Source organism: Notolepis coatsorum, assembly GCF_963971535.1.
Source record: "Notolepis coatsorum genome assembly, chromosome: 7".
NCBI lineage: Eukaryota > Metazoa > Chordata > Actinopteri > Aulopiformes > Paralepididae > Notolepis > Notolepis coatsorum.
In genome coordinates, this window is record NC_140171.1 from 127719730 (window position 1) to 127747317 (window position 27588).

The following is a 27588-nucleotide window of genomic DNA, read 5'->3' on the forward strand; positions in this document are numbered from 1 at the left end:
ATACTAATACACATTGGCCGTATTAGGGTGTGGGAAACTGATGGGTGGGGATCGGGCGTTGTGGACAGCGACTCCTACAGGTCGGTTGGTGCGCCTGCGCAGTAGAATCAGGAAGTGTCGGGGGCAGCGTGAGCCTCCCACGCGTTACTCCTCGCCACTGAGAGATCGAGCTGCGCAGGTGAAAAGATGCGACTGCTGTTACCTCAAGTACCGGAGGGGACTTGTGCTATGTATGACTTAGTCCACATTGCAGCCGGCTTGTGGGAGGCAAGAAACAGCGTTCGTGACAGGGGAGGGTTGGATTGGATGATACGAAATTGGGATGGGAGAAAATAGAGAAAATGGGAGAAAAAGTGGATAAAAAAAAAATATATATATATAAAGTGTGTTAAAGTGTCTAAAGTGGGTAAAGTGGGTGCTGCAGTGAGTTGTTTGTTTAAAGTGAGTGTGTACGTGTGGATGTGTGTGCTGTGAGTGTAGATGATGGCTTGTTACATAGTCTTATTGTCGTTGAGCATAGAAGCTCCTTTTGAAAGACTTGAGCTGTGTTTCAGGAACGGTGCTTTTCTTCATGGCTAATTGACCCGTCTCAAACCCTGCCCTCTTTTCTTGATCCCCAAACCACAGCTGTTCAAGAGTGACGCGAGTAACGTACCAGTAGTAGGGCTGGGCGATATAACGATAAATATCACGATATATTTGAATAATCGATGTCGAAATAAAAAAAAATCGAAAAATCGTTTTTTTTTATATATTTTTTTTTTAATATTTTTTTTATTTTTTTTGTGTGACCTGCAACAGGACAGTTTTAAAACCAGAGACAGTGGACAGACTTGTCTTTCTTGCCTGCAACTTAAAGTAATGGCTTTGCTTGTCCAAATGACAATACTGACCAAATTGAGATTTATTTTTCTCTTGTCCATTTATTTTGTTTGCTTAAAATACAGTTTGAAACCGTCTTTACACAGTAGGCTATGTGTGCTAGCAGAACTAGACTCCAGTCACGAGTCACGGTGCACATGTGCGGTGGTTTGTCCACCAAAAAAGCGCCAAAAGATCGAAAATAAACTAGCAGAGCCAGAACTGTTCAACTCCCCTGGAGCCACAGCCAGCAGAGAAGCCGGTTTACTTTCGCTTTTAAACCAGCTGCAGCCTGAGAACTGGAGTGTGAGGGGATGTAACACTAAAGATGGCGGCAATGACAAAGAATTGCTGCAAAATAAACATGCATCTGTTGTTTAAAAAAAAGAAAAAAAATATTATACTTATAACAATTTCGATAATTATCGATATCGAGAAATATGATAACATTATCATATCGTTATCGCGATATGATTTTTTTCCATATCGCCCAGCCCTAACCAGTAGTATTAATATAGTATCGCTCAGTACTCCATGATGACGTTACAGGATACTGAATAGAATAGAACAGTCGAGCACAGTCTTGATGTGTCCTGATGCAGTCTGTGACTCCTGCAGTATGACCTGTAGTGACACAGGGCTGTACGGGCATCTTAAAATAGCGCACGATTGTGCCAATAAAAGCTCTGGAGATAATATACTTGGCAGAGACCAGAGAGCAGAAATTCATTTTGAATTTGATTCTGCCTCTCTCCATCTCAAGTAGGACGAAATACACGTGGGAGAGAGAGAGCTTATACACAATAGCTACTTCTGTGTCCTTATGAGTGTGAATGTGTGATATTCATACATACGTGTGTGTGTGTGTGTATGTGTGTGTGTGTGTGTGTGTGTGTGTGTGTGTGTGTGTGTGTGTGTGTGTGTGTGTGTGTGTGTGTGTGTGTGTGTGTGTGTGTGTGTGTGTGTGTGTGTGTGTGTGTGTGTGTGTGTGTGTGTGTGTGTGTGTGTGTGTGTGTGTGTGTGTGTGTGTGTGTGTGTGTGTGAGTCCTCCTGAGACAACAGCCCAGTGGTGAAGCTCACTTGTTCTGGCAGTAAATAAGTGAATGGCTCAAAGCTTCAACAACACAGTCCACATTGATATCTGTTGGTCCAAAATAATAAAGTCAAACAACTCTCACACCTGCAGGGATATTGAGAGTGTGGTGGAACCAAACCCATGATCAATATAGGTGTAACCCTTTCACTGCCACACTACAGAAGGTTAACCCTTTCACTACCACACTACAGACGGTTCTGAAAGGGTTAACCATTTGTCTTGTGGCAGTGAAAGGGTTAACCTGCTGTATTGTCGCAGTGAAAGGGTTAACCCTTTGGTAATGTGATAGTGAAAGGGTTAATAGTGAAAACATACAGTATACAAGGTACATGTAGGTTAAATGAACTTGGGCTATAAGAGGAGTTCTGTCATCAAGGCCATCTGGGAGAACACTGAGGTGGAGAAGGGGGTCCAGCTCTCTTGTGGATAGAGAAGGGTGGGGGTCAGGGGGGTTTAGGGACATTGGCTCTCTAGGTGTGCTATTGTTAGGACGAAGAAAGGGATTCCTCCACAAATCAAATCAAATCTTTTGATTTTTTTTATCCACTTTTTTCTCCTTATTTTTTCTATTTTTCTCCCATCCCAATTTCGCCTCGCCAATTCTCCCTTTCTATTCTTCCCTCCCCCGTCTCAAACGTTGCTAGACTATGCCTCCCACTGGTCGGCTGCAGTGAGGACCAAGCCTTGCGTCACGTGTCCCCTCCGGTACACGAGGAGGCAGCTGTCGCATCTTTTCACCTGTACAGCGCGATCTCTCAGTGGCGAGGAGTAACGCGTGGGAGGCTCACGCTGCCCCCATTACTTCCTGATTCTGCTGTACAGGCGCACCAACCGACCTGTAGGAGTCGCTGTCCACAACGTCCAATCCCCACCCACCGGCTTTCCCACCCTCTAACACTTGGCAATTGTATTAGTATGAACGACCAGCCAAGCTGGTAGCAATGCCGAGAGCTGGGCTCGAACCCAGCATATCCTGCATTAGTGGCGAGCGCCTTGCCCACTGTGCCACTTACCCGCCAAATCAAATCAAATCTAATCAAATTTGTAGCCAAGATCACATGGAATTTCCCCCATGGGCTTTACAAGGCAAGAAGAAATAATCACAATAGATCCAGAACAAACACAACCATAAAATCCATATATATATCTGACACTCCCAGACTTTATATATATGCAACACTCCCAGACTTTATATATATATGCAACACTCCCAGACTATATATATATATATATATATATATATATATATAGTCTGGGAGTGTTGCATATATATATAAAGTTGTTGCATATATATGTGTGACACTCCCAGACTTTATATATATATATGTGACACTCCCAGACTTTATATATACCGGTATGTGACACTCCCAGACTTTATATATATATGTGACACTCCCAGACTTTATATATATATATGTGACACTCCCAGACTTTATATATATATGTGACACTCCCAGACTTTATATATATATGTGACACTCCCAGACTTTATATATATATATGTGACACTCCCAGACTTTATATATATATGTGACACTCCCAGACTTTATATATATATATGTGACACTCCCAGACTTTATATATATATGTGACACTCCCAGACTTTATATATATATATGTGACACTCCCAGACTTTATATATATATATGTGACACTCCCAGACTTTATATATATATGTGACACTCACAGACTTTATATATATATATGTGACACTCCCAGACTTTATATATATATGTGACACTCCCAGACTTTATATATATATATGTGACACTCCCAGACTTTATATATATATGTGACACTCCCAGACGTTATATATATATGAGACACTCCCAGACTTTCCCCACTGAAGATAAGGAACGACTCACTAAAACCTAGCAATAGGAAAAAAAGTACAGTGTGTATTAAGCATTATACAACGGCATGCAAATGTCTCCATTCTGATTGGCTGAAACAGTCAACTTACACGTGACGTGGGTATTTGTAATAACCCCACGCTCTTGGTCCCAGGACCTGCCCACAACCGCATTACTATCACTCCGCCATGAGAGTTTTTAGAAGTGAAAGCAAGATGGCGGACACGTCGGACAGTAAACATTACAAAAGGATATGGTGATAGGGTCATAAAGACTTAAGGGTGCTTTCACATATAGTTTTGGTGGACTCTGTGCGGTTCTGGTGGTGAAGTTGCAACATTGTTGCATTCATCATTTGGTTCGTCTGCATTCACACAGCAATTTGTCAGGCGCACCAAAACTTAACAATGTCACGCGGTCGAAAATGGCGCTCGTCTATTGGACAATAGAGAGTGGAAATGTGTGTGTGTGGCTGCGAGCCCGTGTGTGCGCGCGCGCATGTGTGTGTCTGTGTGTGTGGACTGCGAGCCCTCCAGATCAGCGGAGGCGGAGTTTTTTTTATTTTGACGTGACATTGATCCATTGTTCTATTGAAGCCCATTACCAACATCCTCTCGCTAAACAACTTGTACACCGCGTTGTTTTTATGAGTGCCCACAAGTAGTCTTATTTGGTCTTCTGCCCATATGTGTACAGTGTGCTTGTTTTGCAGTGAATGCCGCGCGCCTCGGTAATAATATAATAAGCCGCGTTTTATCTTCCTTCTACCCAAGATGCACAGTTAGATATATAGATATATAGATATATAGATATATAGATAGATAGATAGATAGATAGATAGATAGATAGATAGATAGATAGATAGATAGATAGATAGATAGATAGATAGATAGAGAGATAGATAGATAGATAGATAGATAGATAGATAGATAGATAGATAGATAGATAGATAGATAGATAGATAGATAGATAGATAGATAGATAGATAGATAGAGAGATAGATACAGTGTGCTTGTTTTGCAGTGAATGCCGCACGCAGTGGTAATAATAAGCACTTCCTATATTTGGTCCGCGTTTGGTCCGATGAAGCGAACCGAGACCTATGTTTTTGGTCGGACCAGAGTTCGTGTGTTTGGTCCGCGGACCGAGTTCGACGCGCATTCACACAAACCCGAAAAACCGGACTATCGAATTCTGGTCCGATAGTCCGAACCAAACAGCCCCTGTGTGAAAGCGACCTTTTATGAAAAACGATTCTGTCACGGCGAATGTGTTAGTTTCTTAAACGTAACGTTAAATGTTGGATGATGTAATTGATGGGTCATGAGTCATTGTGGAACAAAATAAAAATCGCGCAAATTGATTGATTGATTGATTAATTGCACATTTTATTACTGTCCGCCTTGTTTCCAACTGGTTAAGTTTAGGCACTCTTTCGAAGTCGCTCTCTTTTTCGAAGTTGGTTAAGGTTAGAGTTTGTCTTTAGAGCAGGGCGATAGACCTACAATCCTACCTGGAGGGGAGAGAACAGATGGTGGAGGTAAACGGTACCCTATCCCCTCCCCTCACAGTGAACTGTGGTGTTCCACAAGAAAGCATACTAGGACCGCTACTATTCCTAATTTATGCAAATGACATGTCGTCAGCTTGTGACTGCAACTTGTTCCTGTTTGCGGACGACTCAGCCCTGCTGGTCTCTGACAAGAACAAGTTACAGGTTGAAAAAGCCCTCAGCTCAGAACTAGGCAAAATCTGCATATGGCTCGCCGACAACAAACTATCATTACACATGGGCAAAACAGAGTCCATTCTCTTCGGTTCAAATAACAAACTCAGCAAGACCGACGGCTTCTCGGTTACAGTGGGTGACAATATTGTCACAAGGAAAGATGAAATTACCTACCTGGGTTCCATCCTAGAGGCTAATCTTTCCTGTGACAAAATGGCATCCAATGTAATAAAAAAAGTCAACCAACGAACTCGATTCTTGTACCGGATCTCCTCTCTGGTAAACAAGAATACCCTGAAGACTCTGGCAGGAGCACTCATTCAAGGGTACTACGACTATGTGTGCACCTCATGGTACCAAAGCACCTCAAAGGCGCTAAAAACACAATTACAAACATCTCAAAACAAACTGGTCAGACTACTGCTTGACCTTACTCCTAGAACCCACCTCACCCCTGCCCACTTTGACAACCTAGGATGGCTTAGAGTAGACGACAGAGTACAGCAACTTGCAATGGGCCTGGTCTACAAGATACACTACGCGACCAAGGTACCCATGTACATGTCAAAATACTTCCCAAAGGTCAGTGAATACCACGATCACAACACCAGAGGGAGCTCCACAAATCATGTTAAACCCAGATTCGGCTCAAACAAGGGACTAAACACGTTTCGCAATTATGCCACATCAATGTGGAACGCCCTACCCAAAGCTGTAAAGGAATGTGAATCACTACCCACTTTCAAAAACACTCTCAAAGAACACCTACGGGAGACTGCAATTCGAAACTGGCCCCTACAAATGTCCTAACCCAGTTGTACAGTAAATTACCAAGTATGGCTTTGTCAGTATTCCAATGTACAGTGTACAGTGTCCCCCCCCCTACCCAACACCCCCCCCCCCCCCCCACCTCCAATGTACAGCCCCCACCCACCCACCCAACCCCACCCAACCTCCCCCAATGTACAGTTTCTACGTCAAATGTATATACACTCTTTTTCTGGACACTTTTTGTATCACAAACAGTACTGTATTTGCAAATCTGATATGTCATAAATGTATCGATGTAGCAGTACTGTCTATCTGTATGTCATGTATGTCATATATGTTATGATGAAGTGAAAATGGGGGACCCTGATGTAAACAAGACGAAAGTCTTTCTCTGGTCTGCATCCCCTTAACAATTGTATGTATTGAGCTGTACTGTACTGTACCCATTCTGCAATCTGTTAATAAACCTTTCAATCAATCAATCAATCAATCAACCAGCCCTGATTCCAAACTCTAACCTTAACCAACTTCGAAAGAGAGCGACTTCGAAATAGTGCCTAAACTTAACCAGTTGGAAACAAGGCGGACCGTAATAAAATTAGCAATCAATCAATCAATTCAATAACCCACGCTCACTTAAAACAGCGCACATCCCAGCTTCTTCTATAGAAAGTAGGTTACATTTTTTTATTTGTTTTACCTACTTTCTATAGAAGCATCTAAGGCAGCGGTTACACCTTTCGTATCATTTTCGTATCGTCGTCATAGGCGTTTCGCCGCGACGTCGTGCGCCTCGAGTCACACTTTCATTTTTTTTCTTTTCGTTTTTGTCACCCGAGCACACTGATGTAGTACACTGCCAAAGCAGTAGGTGGCAGTAGGTGGCAAACATGAAGGCAATTTCAACCAATCAGAACTTGAATGTGCCTGCAAAGCAAATGTCAACAAGGCGGCCACCATCTTTTGCCTAGTTACCCAATGCAGCAATTCCTTTTCAGCAAAGCCTAATAAAAGTGCAATAAACAAAACGGATACATTCACTGTGTTCTGCCTGTCATTTGTTGATGAAACAAAACTAACATCAACACAAGTGACCACCAAGAGCGGATAGTTTAGTCTAAAAAAAGATCGGTAGCATTGTTAGCTGCATGCTAACGTCAATGGAGTATGCCATTATAACAATATAGCATTGTGGCTAGAAGCTAACGTTAGCTCACGCTACTTAGCCAGCACCAAACTGATGATATCGCGAGCTATCAGTAGTTAGATAACATTAGAGACAACGCTGTGTGTATTAAACAAAGGTGAATAGATGACTGGGCCATTTTGTTTAATGCTTGTTAAGTTGAAAGAGGAGCTCTGAGCTAAACAGGGTCTGAATCCTGATAGCTCACGTTAGCCAGCTGCTCATGCAATCGGTAATGCTAGCAGAATGAATGGATGTAAACTTTATTTAACATATTGCATATGGGTACAATACAATACGGCTCAATACAAACAATTGTTAAGGGAATGCAGACTGTTGTAGCTTGGACTGGGGTCCTTATAACAATAACTTGACAACACATGGTAGCTGAAGCTATTTGGGACACGGAGCTATGTCCCAAACACACACACTGTTGTCACCGGAAGGGCACGCAGATGGTATCTACTGCGCATGGGCGTTTTCGCAACAACGGCTCCGTGCTGACTACACGCTGTTGTCGAAGCGTTTTTTTTGCGTATCTCCAAACACAAACACAATTTTGCGTTTCAGCCGTATCCACAAAAAAACGCCAAAAAACGCATTTCTGTGTAATAGGGACATGAAACGTCGTCAAAAACGTATAAAAAAACGCCAGGAATACACTAGTCTAACCATGGCCTAAGAATGAAGTTCTATAGAAAGTAGGTTCAAAACAAAAGAAAAGTTGGATGTGTTAGTTTGTTGGATGTCTAGTTGAAAGACAGTTGGATGTCTTAGTTTGTTGGATGTCTAGTTGAAAGACAGTTGGATGTCTTAGTTTGTTGGATGTCTTAGTTGAGAGACAGTTGGATGTCTTAGTTTGTTGGATGTTACTGAGAACAGTTGGATGCACTTCCGAGCTGCTTCCACATGGAGGCAACTTATCTTTTTTTTTTGGGAACTACTTTTTCTGCGGATGTTTTTTTCAATAAATCTTCAATTAATGTGTGTTTATTGTATAGCAATAAGGTTGGATGAATGCGCCAGTTGTATAAAAGCCATTACACCACGTGTAGTCGTGGGTTGTGAGAATTAGACCATGCCTAGGGGGTGTCTAACGACCACCCCTAGGCATGATCTAATTCTCACACCCCATCCTGCGCGTGATGTAATGATTTATTTTAAACAGCAGAGAGTCATTAGACAGACAGTTAGTGATGGAAAGCCGAATTCTGGACCCCTAGCCATGTCCTACTCGTTGATGGTGTTGTTGATCAGTAGAGTCCTTTTCTCAGTGCAATCCATGCCGTTCTTCATACTGGACAACATCCACTGCTCTGGCTAGTCAATGTCAAATCAACGGGGCTCCAATCAGTACAAGCCCTGAGATAAATGCTGAAACCTACTCTGTGTGCAGCCATGAGATTCGAATATGGCGTCATATTATTTAGGGATTTAGTACAACACTTTGGAAGAAAGCCTGTACTCATGTCTGCACATTCGAGAGCGTGCTTGAAAGCCTCTTGGGGAGAGAGACTCATAAGAGACCTATCAGGGGGCTTAACGAGGAAATGAGTGGAGCAGGAAATTACAGTGAAATTAGAACTTAAAATACATATTCAGTAACTGAGGAAGGCCTGCTCCCTCTCTCCTTCCTGCTCCCTCTCTCCTTCCTGCTCCCTCTCTCCTTGCTCCCTCTCTCCTTCCTGCTCCCTCTCTCCTTCCTGCTCCCTCACTCCTTCCTGCTCCCTCTCTCCTTCCTGCTCCCTCTCTCCTTCCTGCTCCCTCTCTCCTTCCTGCTCCCTCTCTCCTTCCTGCTCCCTCTCTCCTTCCTGCTCCCTCTCTCCTTCCTGCTCCCTCTCTCCTTCCTGCTCCCTCTCTCCTTCCTGCTCCCTCTCTCCTTCAGGCCTGCTCCCTCTCTCCTTCCTGCTCCCTCTCTCCTTCCTGCTCCCTCTCTCCTTCCGGCTCCCTCTCTCCTTCCTGCCCCCTCTCTCCTTCCTGCTCCCTCTCTCCTTCCTGCTCCCTCTCTCCTTCCTGCTCCCTCTCTCCTGCAGCCCTGCTCCCTCTCTCCTTCCGGCTCCCTCTCTCCTTCCTGCTCCCTCTCTCCCTTCCCTTCCTGCTCTCTCTCCCTTCCCTTCCTGCTCCCTCTCTCCTTCCTGCTCCCTCTCTCCCTTCCCTTCCTGCTCTCTCTCCCTTCCCTTCCTGCTCCCTCTCTCCTTCCTGCTCCCTCTCTCCCTTCCCTTCCTGCTCTCTCTCCCTTCCCTTCCTGCTCCCTCTCTCTTTCAGACCTGATCCCTCTCTCCTTCCTGCTCCCTCTCTCCTTCCTGCTCCCTCTCTCTTTCAGACCTGATCCCTCTCTCCTTCCTGCTCCCTCTCTCCTTCCTGCTCCCTCTCTCCTTCCTGCTCCCTCTCTCCTTCCTGCTCCCTCTCTCCTTCCGGCTCCCTCTCTCCTTCCTGCTCCCTCTCTCCTTCCTGCTCCCTCTCTCCTTCAGACCTGCTCCCTCTCTCCTTCCTGCTCCCTCTCTCCTTCAGACCTGCTCCCTCTCTCCTTCCTGCTCCCTCTCTCCTTCCTGCTCCCTCTCTCCTTCAGACCTGATCCCTCTCTCCTTCCTGCCCCCTCTCCTTCCTGCTCCCTCTCTCCTTCCTGCTCCCTCTCTCCTTCCTGCTCCCTCTCTCCTTCCTGCTCCCTCTCTCCTGCAGCCCTGCTCCCTCTCTCCTTCCTGCACCCTCTCTCCTTCCTGCTCCCTCTCTCCTTCCTGCTCCCTCTCTCGTTCCTGCTCCCTCTCTCCTGCAGCCCTGATCCCTCTCTCCTTCCTGCTCCCTCTCTCCCTTCCCTTCCTGCCCCCTCTCCCTTCCCTTCCTGCCCTCTCTCCCTCCCCTTCCTGCCCTCTCTCCCTTCCCTTCCTGCTCTCTCTCCCTTCCCTTCCTGCCCTCTCTCCCTTCCCTTCCTGCTCTCTCTCCCTTCCCTTCCTGCTCTCTCTCCCTTCCCTTCCTGCTCTCTCTCCCTTCCCTTCCTGCCCTCTCTCTCCCTTCCCTTCCTGCCCTCTCTCCCTTCCCTTCCTGCTCTCTCTCTCCCTTCCCTTCCTGCTCTCTCTCTCCCTTCCCTTCCTGCTCTCTCTCCCTTCCCTTCCTGCTCTCTCTCTCCCTTCCCTTCCTGCTCTCTCTCCCTTCCCTTCCTGCCCTCTCTCTCTCCCTTCCCTTCCTGCCCTCTCTCCCTTCCCTTCCTGCCCTCTCTCCCTTCCCTTCCTGCCCTCTCTCCCTTCCCTTCCTGCCCTCTCTCTCGCCCTTCCCTTCCTGCCCTCTCTCCCTTCCCTTCCTGCTCTCTCTCCCTTCCCTTCCTGCCCTCTCTCTCCCTTCCCTTCCTGCCCTCTCTCCCTTCCCTTCCTGCTCTCTCTCTCCCTTCCCTTCCTGCCCTCTCTCCCTTCCCTTCCTGCCCTCTCTCCCTTCCCTTCCTGCCCTCTCTCTCTCCCTTCCCTTCCTGCCCTCTCTCCCTTCCCTTCCTGCTCTCTCTCCCTTCCCTTCCTGCCCTCTCTCCCTTCCCTTCCTGCCCTCTCTCTCCCTTCCCTTCCTGCCCTCTCTCTCTTCCCTTCCTGCCCTCTCTCCCTTCCCTTCCTGCCCTCTCTCTCTCCCTTCCCTTCCTGCCCTCTCTCTCTCCCTTCCCTTCCTGCTCTCTCTCCCTTCCCTTCCTGCCCTCTCTCCCTTCCCTTCCTGCCCTCTCTCTCTCCCTTCCCTTCCTGCCCTCTCTCTCTCCCTTCCCTTCCTGCCCTCTCTCCCTTCCCTTCCTGCTCTCTCTCCCTTCCCTTCCTGCCCTCTCTCCCTTCCCGTCCTGCCCTCTCTCTCCCTTCCCTTCCTGCCCTCTCTCTCTCCCTTCCCTTCCTGCTCTCTCTCCCTTCCCTTCCTGCTCTCTCTCCCTTCCCTTCCTGCCCTCTCTCCCTTCCCTTCCTGCCCCCTCTCTCCCTTCCCTTCCTGCCCTCTCTCCCTTCCCTTCCTGCCCTCTCTCCCTTCCCTTCCTGCCCTCTCTCCCTTCCCTTCCTGCCCTCTCTCCCTTCCCTTCCTGCCCCCTCTCTCCCTTCCCTTCCTGCCCTCTCTCCCTTCCCTTCCTGCCCTCTCTCCCTTCCCTTCCTGCCCTCTCTCCCTTCCCTTCCTGCCCTCTCTCCCTTCCCTTCCTGCCCTCTCTCTCTCCCTTCCCTTCCTGCCCTCTCTCCCTTCCCTTCCTGCTCTCTCTCCCTTCCCTTCCTGCCCTCTCTCCCTTCCCTTCCTGCCCTCTCTCTCCTTTCCCTTCCTGCCCTCTCTCCCTTCCCTTCCTGCCCTCTCTCCCTTCCCTTCCTGCCCTCTCTCTCTCCCTTCCCTTCCTGCCCCCTCTCTCCCTTCCCTTCCTGCTCTCTCTCTCCCTTCCCTTCCTGCCCTCTCTCTCTCCCTTCCCTTCCTGCCCTCTCTCTCTCCCTTCCCTTCCTGCCCTCTCTCTCTCCCTTCCCTTCCTGCTCTCTCTCCCTTCCCTTCCTGCCCTCTCTCCCTTCCCTTCCTGCCCTCTCTCTCTCCCTTCCCTTCCTGCCCCCTCTCTCCCTTCCCTTCCTGCTCTCTCTCCCTTCCCTTCCTGCCCTCTCTCTCTCCCTTCCCTTCCTGCCCCCTCTCTCCCTTCCCTTCCTGCTCTCTCTCCCTTCCCTTCCTGCCCCCTCTCTCCCTTCCCTTCCTGCTCTCTCTCCCTTCCCTTCCTGCCCTCTCTCTCTCCCTTCCCTTCCTGCTCTCTCTCCCTTCCCTTCCTGCCCCCTCTCTCCCTTCCCTTCCTGCTCTCTCTCCCTTCCCTTCCTGCTCTCTCTCCCTTCCCTTCCTGCTCTCTCTCCCTTCCCTTCCTGCCCCCTCTCCCTTCCCTTCCTGCTCTCTCTCCCTTCCCTTCCTGCTCTCTCTCTCCCTTCCCTTCCTGCCCTCTCTCTCTCCCTTCCCTTCCTGCCCTCTCTCTCTCCCTTCCCTTCCTGCCCTCTCTCTCTCCCTTCCCTTCCTGCTCTCTCTCCCTTCCCTTCCTGCCCTCTCTCCCTTCCCTTCCTGCCCTCTCTCTCTCCCTTCCCTTCCTGCCCCCTCTCTCCCTTCCCTTCCTGCTCTCTCTCCCTTCCCTTCCTGCCCTCTCTCTCTCCCTTCCCTTCCTGCCCCCTCTCTCCCTTCCCTTCCTGCTCTCTCTCCCTTCCCTTCCTGCCCCCTCTCTCCCTTCCCTTCCTGCTCTCTCTCCCTTCCCTTCCTGCCCTCTCTCTCTCCCTTCCCTTCCTGCTCTCTCTCCCTTCCCTTCCTGCCCCCTCTCTCCCTTCCCTTCCTGCTCTCTCTCCCTTCCCTTCCTGCTCTCTCTCCCTTCCCCTCCTGCTCTCTCTCCCTTCCCTTCCTGCTCTCTCTCCCTTCCCTTCCTGCCCTCTCTCCCTTCCCTTCCTGCCCCATCTCCCTTCCCTTCCTGCTCTCTCTCCCTTCCCTTCCTGCCCTCTCTCCCTTCCCTTCCTGCTCTCTCTCCCTTCCCTTCCTGCTCTCTCTCCCTTCCCTTCCTGCTCTCTCTCCCTTCCCTTCCCTTCCTGCTCTCTCTCCCTTCCCTTCCTGCTCTCTCTCCCTTCCCTTCCTGCCCCCTCTCTCCCTTCCCTTCCTGCTCTCTCTCCCTTCCCTTCCTGCCCTCTCTCCCTTCCCTTCCTGCCCTCTCTCTCTCCCTTCCCTTCCTGCCCCCTCTCCCTTCCCTTCCTGCCCTCTCTCCCTTCCCTTCCTGCCCTCTCTCTCTCCCTTCCCTTCCTGCCCTCTCTCCCTTCCCTTCCTGCCCTCTCTCCCTTCCCTTCCTGCCCTCTCTCTCTCCCTTCCCTTCCTGCCCTCTCTCTCCCTTCCCTTCCTGCCCCCTCTCCCTTCCCTTCCTGCCCTCTCTCCCTTCCCTTCCTGCCCCATCTCCCTTCCCTTCCTGCTCTCTCTCCCTTCCCTTCCTGCCCTCTCTCCCTTCCCTTCCTGCTCTCTCTCCCTTCCCTTCCTGCTCTCTCTCCCTTCCCTTCCTGCCCTCTCTCTCTCCCTTCCCTTCCTGCCCTCTCTCCCTTCCCTTCCTGCTCTCTCTCTCCCTTCCCTTCCTGCCCTCTCTCCCTTCCCTTCCTGCCCTCTCTCTCTCCCTTCCCTTCCTGCCCTCTCTCCCTTCCCTTCCTGCCCTCTCTCTCTCCCTTCCCTTCCTGCCCTCTCTCCCTTCCCTTCCTGCTCTCTCTCCCTTCCCTTCCTGCCCCCCCTCTCCCTTCCCTTCCTGCCCTCTCTCCCTTCCCTTCCTGCTCTCTCTCCCTTCCCTTCCTGCCCCCCCTCTCCCTTCCCTTCCTGCCCTCTCTCCCTTCCCTTCCTGCCCCATCTCCCTTCCCTTCCTGCCCCCTCTCCCTTCCCTCCCTGCTCTCTCTCCCTTCCCTTCCTGCTCTCTCTCCCTTCCCTTCCTGCTCTCTCTCCCTTCCCTTCCTGCCCCCTCTCCCTTCCCTTCCTGCTCTCTCTCCCTTCCCTTCCTGCTCTCTCTCCCTTCCCTTTCTGCTCTCTCTCCCTTCCCTTCCTGCTCTCTCTCCCTTCCCTTCCTGCCCCCTCTCCCTTCCCTTCCTGCTCTCTCTCCCTTCCCTTCCTGCCCTCTCTCCCTTCCCTTCCTGCTCTCTCTCCCTTCCCTTCCTGCCCCTCTCCCTTCCCTTCCTGCTCTCTCTCCCTTCCCTTCCTGCTCTCTCTCCCTTCCCTTCTTGCCCTCTCTCCCTTCCCTTCCTGCTCTCTCTCCCTTCCCTTCCTGCCCTCTCTCCCTTCCCTTCCTGCCCCTCTCCCTTCCCCTCCTGCTCTCTCTCCCTTCCCTTCCTGCTCTCTCTCCCTTCCCTTCCTGCCCTCTCTCCCTTCCCTTCCTGCCCCCTCTCCCTTCCCTTCCTGCCCTCTCTCCCTTCCCTTCCTGCTCTCTCTCCCTTCCCTTCCTGCTCTCTCTCCCTTCCCTTCCTGCCCTCTCTCCCTTCCCTTCCTGCCCCCTCTCCCTTCCCTTCCTGCCCTCTCTCCCTTCCCTTCCTGCCCCCTCTCTCCCTTCCCTTCATGCCCCTCTCCCTTCCCTTCCTGCTCTCTCTCCCTTCCCTTCCTGCCCCTCTCCCTTCCCTTCCTGCCCCTCTCCCTTCCCTTCCTGCCCCCTCTCTCCCTTCCCTTCCTGCCCTCTCTCCCTTCCCTTCCTGCTCTCTCTCCCTTCCCTTCCTGCTCTCTCTCCCTTCCCTTCCTGCCCCTCTCCCTTCCCTTCCTGCCCCTCTCCCTTCCCTTCCTGCCCTCTCTCCCTTCCCTTCCTGCCCTCTCTCCCTTCCCTTCCTGCCCTCTCTCCCTTCCCTTCCTGCCCTCTCTCTCTCCCTTCCCTTCCTGCCCTCTCTCTCTCCCTTCCTGCCCTCTCTCTCTCCCTTCCTGCCCTCTCTCCCTTCCCTTCCTGCTCCCTCTCTCCTTCCTGCCCTCTCTCCCTTCCCTTCCTGCCCTCTCTCCCTTCCCTTCCTGCCCTCTCTCTCCTTCCTGCCCTCTCTCCCTTCCTGCCCTCTCTCCCTTCCCTTCCTGCTCCCTCTCTCCTTCCTGCCCTCTCTCCCTTCCCTTCCTGCTCTCTACCCTCTTGTCCTTAGCATCCCTTTCCTCCACTAGATCCTCTGTTGTTATTGTTGTTGTTGTTGTTGTTGTTGTTGTTGTTGTTGTTGTTGTTGTTGAATGTCTCGGCACTGTTGTCAAAGAGAAACAAAGATCTATTGCAACGTCATCCTTCAACCAAGGTGCAACTAGCAAGGGAGAATTATGTTCTTTATTCATACAATTAAAACCTAATTTTAATTGTATGAATAAAGACCAGTATTTGTATAAGATCCATCAGCCTGCACAGAGTTTCTGAATTGTTCTCCTCTGCACCATGGTCACAAAGAATTCCTGTATTCATGGTATTTGATGCCTAACGTGTTTCTTTCCGATTATCCTGCTCTCTCCTCTCTTCTATCCTCTTTTTCTCTCTTCTCCTCCCCGTCTCTCTCTCTCTTTCGCTCTCTCCTTCCCGCTTTCCCATTCCCGTCTCTCGCTACGGTCCATCTCAGTAATCCAATCCTATCTGAAAACCGCCCGCCTCCAGCCACCCCATGTCTCAGGTAACATCAAAGGGAATTCAATTACCCCCATGTGTGTTTCTCTATGGCCGACCGCCTCCAGAGGTCAAACACCTTACACGGGAGGAAGCGGAGAGTGAGTTGGTGTAATTGCGCCTGTTGAGAGAACAAGTGGAGATACATCCCCGGCTGACGGGAGCAGCGGGGGTTGTGTGTCAGCGACGGAACCCAAGTGTTCTAACTCAAGAGGCCTCGCTTTTCCTGAACCCCCAGGAGACCCTCGAACGGCCGCAGATTGCAATGCAGTATAACGCTCGCTTCTCCATGTTCCCATCCTTCCTCGCACAATGCCAGTGCAATATATTGAGGAATGCTCGTGTCGCAGGCTAACGTTATCCCTGGTGTTCATCTACAGCAGGGGTTCTGACCTTTTTTATACCACAACCCCATTTTATTTAGGATTTCTTTTGGCAACCCCACACTTAATGTATTGCGTAATTTCAACGAGGAATTAAGGAATATCAAAATAAAAGCAGAAGTTGTTGAACTTGATCGTTTTAGCCAAAATATGATGCCAGAACATAAATTATATTGATTTTTTTATTACATTTTCTTTTACTTGCCAATGCACCCCCACTGTCACCTACCCACGTCCCCACTTCTGGGCCGCGACCCGTAGTTTGAGAACCGCTGATCTACAGCATTGCCACGAGGTGGGATTTAGTGGTTGTATTTAAGACAATGTGGTGACACCGGGCTGTACAGGCATCTTAGCCCTTTCACTACCACACTTACCAAATGGTTAACCCTTTCACTGCGACAATAACAATACAGAATGTTAACCCTTTCACTACCACACTACAGAAGGTTAACCGAGAGTCTGTAGTGTGGTAGTGAAAGGTTAACCGTCTGTAGTGTGGTAGTGAAAGGTTAACCGTCTGTAGTGTGGTAGTGAAAGGTTAACCGTCTGTAGTGTGGTAGTGAAAGGTTAACCTTCTGTAGTGTGGTAGTGAAAGGGTTAACCTTCTGTAGTGTGGTAGTGAAAGGTTAACCGTCTGTAGTGTGGTAGTGAAAGGTTAACCTTCTGTAGTGTGGTAGTGAAAGGGTTAACCTTCTGTAGTGTGGTAGTGAAAGGTTAACCTTCTGTAGTGTGGTAGTGAAAGGTTAACCTTCTGTAGTGTGGTAGTGAAAGGTTAACCTTCTGTAGTGTGGTAGTGAAAGGTTAACCTTCTGTAGTGTGGTAGTGAAAGGTTAACCTTCTGTAGTGTGGTAGTGAAAGGTTAACCTTCTGTAGTATGGTAGTGAAAGGTTAACCTTCTGTAGTGTGGTAGTGAAAGGTTAACCTTCTGTAGTGTGGTAGTTAAAGGTTAACCTTCTGTAGTGTGGTAGTGAAAGGTTAACCTTCTGTAGTGTGGTAGTGAAAGGTTAACCTTCTGTAGTGTGGTAGTGAAAGGTTAACCTTCTGTAGTGTGGTAGTGAAAGGTTAACCTTCTGTAGTGTGGTAGTGAAAGGTTAACCTTCTGTAGTATGGTAGTGAAAGGTTAATCATCAGGTAAGACAAAGATTTAGTTATGACCAACTTATTATAGCAACCATCCCCACAGTTCAGAGTTCCAGATACAGCCCCCCCCCCCCCCCCCCCTATGAGAACTTGACATGGAGCAGCAACCCCCCCCCCCCCCCCCCCAACTAGAATCTGAATAATAACAAGCAACTTATACTGATGCTTTCCTGAATATGGAATTCAGATTCAGATACATCCCTACTAACAGGCTGCGTGCACACACACACACACACACACACACACACACACACACGCACACGCACACACTAACCTAGAATGACCCATTTTCAAAATGAGGACCATCTGAGCTCTCTCTCTCTCTCTCTCTCTCTCTCTCTTACTCTCTATTCAATATCTCTCTGCCCGAGTAGAGAAGCTCATTTCCTTCCTGTTGTGTAAAAGGTGTGATGCTCTCCAGCACAAAGGAAATGAAAAGCTCTTATCTTATATCCACACCGTCCAGCTGCTCTCATTATTGCCGGCTCCCCTTTAATCCTCTCACAGCGCGTTGCTTTCTCAACAGCGCCGCGCTCCTTACTCCAGAGAGATACGGTCCAAGGACCGCTCTAACAGTGTCCCTGAAGGAAAACAAGACTGATCTTGTGGCGCGTGTGTGGTTTCTAGGGCTGACCTTCGAATTTTGTTTTGGAATTCGAAGCTTCGGGCCGAGATTCGATTTTCATTCAAAGCTTCAAGATTACATTTAATTTTTTTTTTATTATAAATATTTATTATTATTATTATTATTATTATTATTATTATTATTATTATTATTATTATTATTATTATTATTATTATTATTATTATTATTATTATTATTATTATTATTATTATTATTATTATTATTATTATTATTATTATTATTATTATTATTATTATTATTATTATTATACATTTTTAAAAATCTTTTTTTAATGTTGTGGGACTTGTACAGCACTTTGTTCAACTTTGTCAGTGCTGTAAAGTGTAAACCTTTTTAAATCTTAGACAAACAAAACACTTTGGTTTCATGAAATATTGTAAGCCGTCATTTGAGGCTTTATAAAAGCAGCACAATGAACACAAATCTGTCAGTGCCGAGTCCGACCTCATCTTAAATAACAAACAGCATTGCTTGTTGTAGTTAACAAAGAGAGGCAGAGTTGATTTTGCACAAAAAATATATATTCACATTTTATTTTCATATTCGAATCCCATGCCCATCGAACGAAGCTTCGAAGTATTTAAGACAGCCCTAGTGGTTTCATTGTTTCTTTTATTTATTTATATAATCTATTTTTAAACCTGTAGCTTCCCAAGCTGGTAATATGTGACACACTGTTTGCCGTACATGAGATTTATTCGTTGCCCTGATGCAATATCTGCACACAGCAGGCCCACCGCAAATTAATTTCCCAAACTGATACAAGTATAGTATAGTATAACACGTTCAGTGCTAGACTAAGACTCCCTAGATGTACCACTGAACGGCACAGGAAGTCCTTCATTCTGACAGCCATTAGACTCTATAATGCATCACTGTGCCTCACTGCATCACTGAGCACAGGGTGACATAGCCCCTTACGTGCAAGCCTGGGGCTTTTGTGACCGCAGTCACTTGCTGGTGGGACGCGACCAGTTTAAAAAATAACAACCAAGCGTGATCGCGGGGCTGGGGGTGTGTCAAAAATATATCAGATATGAATTGCAAAGATACCCAGCGTACAATATGGGTTTAACACAGCTTTACAGTGGGGTCTGGAAGCTCGGAGTTGCTAATAAACAGTTTAAATCATTGTTACTCCATTCTGCATGAGTGCATCTGTCATAGACAGGATGTCCCTCCAGTAGTCCGCCATGTCACTGGCCTCCACCTGGGTGAATAAATTGGTGATGAGGCTCTCGAGGTCAGTATCATCCTCCAGCACTGTGCAGCTGCACGGGGTTCTTGGGAGAGACTCATATCTCTCAAAATCTCAAGGTTCTCCCTTGTCTCATCAGCCAGGTTGGACATGAGCCTCCCCTTTACTAGCTGACTCATGAGTGCCTCATAGATGAGCCTCAAGCAACGCAGCCCCCTCTTGTAATTCTTGCCTTTCAGTGCACGGTCAACTGAGCCCTCTGCAATAACTCCTCCTGCCACAAGTACATGTCCTAGCTCACTCCCCTTGTAGCTCATCATCACACACTGTGTATGGAAGGGACCAAGAAAGGGTACAATGGCATGGTACTTGTTTGGGTTGCATTTAAATGTTGTGGGTACCTCTGGGTAAAATTTGGGTCAGTCAAGATTTTATCTTTAGACACCCCACCCCCACCTCTTTCCTCCACGGGAACACTTACTTTTTGCAACATGCACCTGTTCTCCCAATCCCTCTGGCACCCCTCCCCCCACAGGAACTCAACCTTTCTCACAGAATATGGACACGTATATTATTCTTGAACGTAAACACACGCATGCACGCACACACACACATGCACGCATGTACGCACACACACATGTGCACACACACACACACACACTCTCGCAGTCTGTTGAAGAAGAAGGCCTGGATGAGCGAGGTCAACAGGAGTTCTTCATGTCAAGGAATGGCGAGATGACATGGTCCAAGATACCTTTTGAAACAGAAGGCTGTGCTCAGAACATCATCAAAATAACTCCTGAAAGAAACAGCTTTCGAACACAACACAAGGGTTAACAAACCCCAAACACAGGGCTACAATGACTATATTAGCTAACTAGTTGTTGTTGCTAGCTAGCTAGCTATTGGGAACGTTGGTAGCACCAGTGCTATCAGTGGAAAGGTTAGTCTGAAGCCCTGCCCAAAGACCAAATCTTACCTTCCCATTCAAAAGTTACATTTTCGCTCTACTGTCTCTATCTACATTTTTGCACTACTGGATGGTGGCCATCTTGGATTTCCGGGTCAAATTATGTGTCTATTATGTCATAGAGTCAAACTGATGTCAGAATTGGAATCGTCATGGTTGACTTACACAAACAAGTGTATTCATACATGATTCTAGGTGCTCTGGATCAAAAGTTAATTTTTCAAGATGGTGTTTAGATTATATGTGATGGCTGTACATGTGTGTACCGGTATTGTATGTAATTTTGATTGTCAAATAAATTCAATCAATCAATCAATCAATCAATCAAGATGGCGTCAGCAGGTATTTTGGATTTGGCCATCTGACAAAAAATTTCGGGATTTTTGGGAGGGACACAGGGGCTAAATATTTTATAAAAGGTCCATAGAAGTCAAATCAATCATCAAAACATCTTAGCCAGAGAATGGTCACGGAATTTTGGTTCTTGACCCAACTACATTGTTGGAGATCTCATCAGTCATCACATTTACATTTAGTCATTTAGCTGACACTTTTATCCAAAGCGACTTACGAGTTCTGTACAACAAGTCAGCAGGAAGGGTACAACTCTGGCAGCTAAGTTACCCATAATATTGTTCAAACAAGTATCAAACTTGAGTGCTACAGTCTTGAGTGCATAGTAGTAGAGACATATTAGCATATTAGTAATATAGGCACGCGTTCTCGTACACCTACATTTGCATACAGAAACGCCCCGGCAGCCCCTTATAAAGAGAGGCTAACCATTGCGTCTGGTTCGTGCTGACCCTTATGGGGGAATATTCAACAGGCAGCGCGAAAGCAATTTGAAACTGATCAAAATGTGATTAGATTAGATTCAAATGTATTGTCATTATACAGCACAAGCATCCAACCAGAGTGCAAATGTGACAGTAAAGTGCAATAGTAACATACAATGCACAGGTGATTCAACTGGTTAAAGGCTTCATTTCGGATAAATCATAGTGATTGCGTTCACATTGATTCTACAGACATCCTCGGAATTAAATTATTATAATAATAATAAATGACAATATTTGTATCATTAACAATTACATTTTACATTTATAGTCATGACTCAACGAACCATGTCCCAAAAAAATAAATAAAAAAGAACGAAATCCAATCGCGCGGATGTAGCTATAGTGGAATAGACTGTATTAATATTCCATACACCGCCTTGTTCTCTATGATATTATTTATTGTTCGTACACACACAGACGCACACACACACTCTCTCTCTCTCTCTCTCTCTCTCTCTCTCTCTCTCTCTCTCTCTCTCTCTCTCTCTCTCTCTCTCTCTCTCTCTCAGTTCTTTGTATTATGGTTTGTGTTGTTTGGATGTAGTTATATGGTCAGTGTCTAGGATGTCTAGTTCTTTCCCAGCTGCATCTTGTCATAATCATCATTCCCTTGTACAGTATGTTTTCTCCCGCTGTTCAGTCTTTGTGATTGCCATTGTCAATGTAAGTTTTGTATTTATGTCTTGAGTAAACACACTTGGGAACTTCACCTTGTGCTTGTCCTGTGTTTGGGTCATACAACTTGAATTTGTATGTGTGTATGCATATATGTGTGTGTTTGAGTGTGAGTGTATATTTGTAAGTATGTATGTGTGCATGTGTGTGTGTGTGTGTGTGTGTGTGTGTGTGAGTATGTGTGTGTGTGTGTGAGTGTGTGTGTGTATATTTGTAAGTATGTATGTGTGCATGTGTGTGTGAGTATGTGTGTGTGTGTGTATATTTGTAAGTATGTATGTGTGCATGTGTGTGTGAGTATGTGTATGTGTGAGTATGTGTGTGTGTATGTGTGTGAGTATGTGTGTGTGTATGTGTGTGTGAGTATGTGTGTGTGTGTGAGTATGTGTGTGTGTGTGTGACTATGTGTGTGTGTGTGACTATGTGTGTGAGTATGTGTGTGTGTATGTGTGTGAGTATGTGTGTGTGTGTATGTGTGTGTGAGTATGTGTGTGTGTGTGAGTATGTGTGTGTGTGTGAGTATGTGTGTGTGTGTATGTGTGTGTGTGTGTGAGTGTGTGTGTGTATGTGTGTGTGAGTATGTGTGTGTGTGTGTGTGTGTGTATGTGTGTGTGTGTCTGTGTGAGTATGTGTGTCTGTGTGAGTATGTGTGTGTGTGTGTGTGTGTGTGTGTGTGTGTGTGTGTGTGTGTGTGTGTGTGTGTGTGTGTGTGTGTGTGTGTGTGAGTATGTGTGTGTGTGTGAGTACAGTATGTGTGTGTGTGTGTGTGTGTCCTACCTGTCGACTGCAGGGTGGTAGAGTGGCCTGCTGTCCTGTGGTAACAGGTAACTGTAGGCTGTGGATCCTCCAACTACTCTGATCTTAAAGAGGACACCAGCATTCTGTAAGGAGAGAGACGTACAGACAACTATTACTTTATATACAACTACAACTACAGTATTACAACATATAGACAACTCTTAACCCCCTAAGGCACGGTACTTTGCCCTCGTCTGTTGGCTCCGGGCTGCGTTTTCGCCGATCAACCAATACATTGTTGGAAAGTTGAATTTGCCGCCTTTCGATCGTCACCTCACTCAACCTATTGCGTGATTCCATTCTCGAGTTATAAGATGAAACAGACAATAGACAACTTTTAAACCAACAGTGGTTTTCCAAGTGCCATGAACTCAGAAGATGAACTCTTTGTTCCCCAAACCTAATGTTCCCTAAACCCAATGTTCCCTAAGCCCAATGTTCCCTATGCCCAATGTTCCCTAAGCCTAATGTTCCCTAAACCCAATGTTCCCTAAACCCAATGTTCCCTAAGCCCAATGTTCCCTAAGCCCAATGTTCCCTAAGCTCAATGTTCCCTAAACCTAATGTTCCCTAAACCCAATGTTCCCTAAGCCCAATGTTCCCTAAGCTCAATGTTCCCTAAGCCTAATGTTCCCTAAGCCCAATGTTCCCTAAACCCAATGTTCCCTGAGCCTAATGTTCCCTAAACCCAATGTTCCCTAAACCCAATGTTCCCTAAACCCAATGTTCCCTAAGCCCAATGTTGCTTCAGCCCAATGTTCCCTAAACCTAATGTTCCCTAAGCACAATGTTCCCTAAGCCCAATGTTCCCTGAGCCCAATGTTGCTTCAGCCCAATGTTCCCTAAGCCTAATGTTCCCCAAACCTAATGTTCCCTAAACCTAATGTTCCCTAAGCCCAATGTTCCCTAAGCCTAATGTTCCCTAAGCCCAATGTTCCCTGAGCCCAATGTTCCCTAAGCCTAATGTTCCCTAAACCCAATGTTCCCTGAGCCCAATGTTGCTTCAGCCCAATGTTCCCTAAGCCCAATGTTCCCTAAACCCAATGTTACCTAAGCCCAATGTTGCTTCAGCCCAATGTTGCTTCAGCCCAATGTTCCCTGAACCCAATGTTGCTTCAGCCCAATGTTCCCTGAGCCCAAATAGCCCAATGTTCCCTGAGCCCAAATAGCCCAATGTTTCCTCAGACAAATGTTCCCTGAACTGAAAGTCCCTCAGCCCAATCCCCCCTAAGCGCCTTCAGATTAATGTTCCCTCAACCCCAATATCCCTCAGGCGAAAGGTCTTGCAGCCCTGTGTTATCTCAGCCCAAGCTTCCCTCAACATAACACACAGTTAAGGTAACATGGAGCCTAAGGAAGGCTGCAGGAACACAAAGTACACCGCAACCGCAAGGCATTGAGATTTTGCTCAATGTAAATGTCAATGTCAAACATTATGACAGACATGTGTCATGGCATTAAAATGATTGAGAGACACTGTAATAAAAACAATAGCGCAATATTCTATAAGAGAGACACATAAATCAACACTCCATCTGTATGGAGGCAGACACCAATGACTAACACATCACCCCTGTCTTCTGTAGGTTAGACACACAGACCATACTGCGAAGATGCTATACTGTACATGGAGAGAGACAGACCAAAATCCATCATGCAATATATTACACCTGTGTCTTCAATTAATGTATGACCTTTGGGAGAATGTATTAATGTATTTTAGCATAATGGTATACCGTATAGCCTGTGAACGTAAAGCTGATTTAGAAATGAGATCAGATGTAATACATCAAGTAAGGAACGTTCAGCGGACCCAGACACAACAACACCACTAGAGCGGTGTAGAGTGCAACCTCTCTTTGTTATGTGTGGGAGCGAGCCTGGCTACCTGCACCATCAAATGAAGAAAGTCCATTTAGAGATGAATGATAAGGTCTGTGGAACCAAAGACAGGCAGCAAAGACGAGCAGAGTTATTGGAGAGAGGAGAACGAAATCGGGTTGCTAATGTTTTCATTCTGAGAATAGGAACCGCAGCCGAGCATAAAGAAACATAAATTAGCTAGTTAATAGGATGACCCAAAGCAGCAAATGAAAAGGGCATAGTACTTTTCGAGGGTACATGTGTGGTTTGAAGTTATCTCTAGTTGGACTATAATGAAGTGGAGCAGACCAGACACTCTGCACTAATGAGTCATTATCTCCACCAGGCAGAAGCCTGGGGGGGATCATGTAATCGGTTGTGTGTGTGTGTGTGTGCGTGTGTGTGTGTGTGTCAGTGCACGTGAGCGGCGCGGCGCGTGAGCGGCGCGGGGAGCGGAACGGGCGGTTTTGACGTGAGCGAGGAGTGGGTTTTAAAATGGGTCGGCGCGACGTCCGGAGCGAGAGTTCTCCTCCACTCCAATCCACTTCAGGCCGCTCACAGTGGTTTAACACTGATGTAATATACATGTAGTACAATGCCAAAGCAACAGATGGCGATGTACAAACATGAAGGCCATTTTCAACCAATGAGAAGGGTGAACCTGTGATATCCTGTTCAGGCTTTGTCACTCACATCCTGTTAGAAAAAGTTTTGACGCCATTGTTGTTGTCGTTAGCTTACATGCTAACGTTAATGGCAGCGACCATAGCATTGTGGCTAGGCTAGCTATCATCGCTTAATAGAGCTAGTGAATGGATAAACAACGTTATTTAACATTGCAGAATGGGTACAATTACAATGCGGCTCAATACAAACAATTGTTAAGGGGCCCAGGGGGTGTAGACTGTTGTAGTTTGAGCTAATTTACACCATGCTCCAAAAAAAAATTAAAAAATCTGCCGAGCGATGTGGCGCGGGGAGCGCTCGATTCAAGGTGAGCGGTGAGCGAGCGGAGAGCGACTTGGGGGCGGGGTCAACATGAGCGATTAGCAGAGCGGACCAAGCTTTAAAGAGCGAAGAGCGGATTTCTCGCCCGTGCCGATCCGCTCACGTGGCCTGGTGTGTGTGTGTGTGTGTGTGTGTGTGTGTGTCCGGAGTCACTACTTGCATACTACTTGGCAGTCACTTGTTGTGCAGACTGACAGCAGGCCAAGGACCTGAATTCTGGATAATATTTTATTTGAATAATAATCATTTCCATCATTGTCCATTGAAATAGATATTCATTATGAAGTTACATCTTTTGATAGTACACAGCTTCACCGCTCAGAGCCTCTAGTGATCAGCTCTGGCCCCTTTTTACAACATGGAAATGCCATTGTGACCCTATTGTCGTTGATATACCTATGCTTTAAAAAAAAAAGTATTCATTAATTTAATGGGTGGCTGCCGATTGGTGGAGATTTGCACTCTACTGAGTGAACCTTTCTAGTTTGACAGAGTCCAGTGAGTTTGACAGAACTTTGTAGGGAAGAGAGGATGAGCACGCAGAGCATGATGTATTGTATGAAGAGGTAAAACAACAGACATACTGTAATGTATTGTATGAAGAGGTAAAAAAAATTCTGCTAAATTCTGAGATCAACAACAAAAAAAAGGTTTTCAGGAAGGAAGCAACAAGCCTGGACATTGCATTTATCCCCAAAGTATTACTGATCTTACCAATATTGGCTTGGTGCACGGGTCACGACATATTCCCTACATATAGGGGACAGTAAACAACAGGCAAAAACAGAGATAGAATACTGATGGAGATACAATCCTGACCGACTACAGGATTTGAAGGTTTGTGACTTGAACCACCATGCAGTCACTACCATAGCTTCTGGTGTCGATGAGCTATTATAGCAGCTAATGTTTGATATCACTTATACCTTTGTTCATTTGATGATGATGATGATGATGATGATGAGATGTTTTTTATTTTTGTGTCTTACATACAGGTGTATGCCCAGCCCATATGGGCTTACAAGACACATAAACAATAAGTATATAATAGTATACTTGACAAATTACTTGACAAATGGCATATAGACCAAGATGGCCACAAGAAAAAGAAAATACAATAAAACGTAATATAACACAAGCTGATAGATGATTTCAATCATATAAAACTAGGTGGGGATAAACATACTGACTTTTTATGAATCTATCCAATAATGGATAAAGGCATGTGTCTTACCATAATTATGTGTCTCTAAGTCCTCATGTAATTTATCTGGGACACGTACAGAATACAGATAGCATTATAAATGTTGTATACGGTACTGCAGCACATGGATTGAGTTGACTTCCTGCTTCATGTCGTCTCTCCCACAGAGAAAGGTCTTTATTATTATAACATGGATATAATGTGGTTTGGAGGCTCTTTCATGTACTGTACAGGCAGATCTGAAGACAGTCTAAACCTTATATATATTGTGGGTCTATATAAGACCCACCACCAGACCGGGTGGAGATAGCAGGTCAACAGTAGATGCCACATATAAGTGTGACCAAATCTGTATGAACATTTGTGGAAATTGCAGGACAATTGCGGGATTTTTCTTTATTTTTGTAAATGGGAGATATGTGAAAAAAAGAATCATGTGTTGCACAAATGTTATGAAATACTATAATTAATTATGCACCAGTCTTCTACTGTCACCTGAATTATGCATATGCATGATATTTGTTTAGTATCACAACATTATTTGGCTATTTTTATCAGTATCAGCTGTGAAAATAATAATGTTATGATGATGAAAAATCACACGTTTTGAATTATACTGGAAATGCCAACAAAATGCCTTCCCAATCAGTACATACATTACGTGATTTCTTTTTGTTTCGGTTTGCATTCAAACTTCAAATGCACCGCTCCCCAGTTCACTTGGAGGTGGACTGAGACCCCCCTAAACAGGCTGGACCAGGCTGGGGTTGTTTGGTGAAGACCTGAGTTTGATTACGGTGTTCACACCAGCCCAAACAAACTGCACCAGGGATAACATTTACATTTACTGTAGTCATTTAGCTGATGCTTTTATCCAAAGCGACTTACAAGTTTTGTACAACAAGTCATCAGGAAGGGCACAACTCTATCAGCTGAGTAACAATGTTCATCAAAGTGTTGAGTGCTACAGTGTAGGTTAGTATATTAGGACAAGTGCATGACAGTAAGGTTAGTTAGGGTTATATATATATATATATATATATTTTTTTTTTATATATTTTTTTTTTATAAACGCTCCAGGGTTTGATTAAACCAGACTAAACCAGGCTGGCGGTGTGTGAGCAATGAGCATGTTTATAAAAAGTCTAGAAATGTGCTTCGATCTCGCTCTTCTCAAGCTCCACCATGAAAACCAGTGAAGATAAAGTTGCTCTACTGCGGTGCTCAAAGTGTGCGCGCCGACAACACAGCTCTAGCCAACAGCAGCAGCTGTGTGCACTGGTGTGTAGTG

The 27588-nt window shown here is 46.5% G+C and overlaps 1 protein-coding gene across 1 annotated transcript in view; it reads right to left on the reverse strand.

Annotated features, from left to right (window-relative positions):
- The window catches only part of usp43a (ubiquitin specific peptidase 43a), a 159236-nt gene that overhangs the window by 19249 nt on the left and 112399 nt on the right, over positions 1-27588 (reverse strand). The window contains exon 7 of the mRNA XM_084319112.1: positions 22202-22305. Within this exon, the coding sequence (XP_084175238.1) occupies positions 22202-22305 (104 nt within the window). The remainder of the gene's footprint in view (positions 1-22201; positions 22306-27588) is intronic.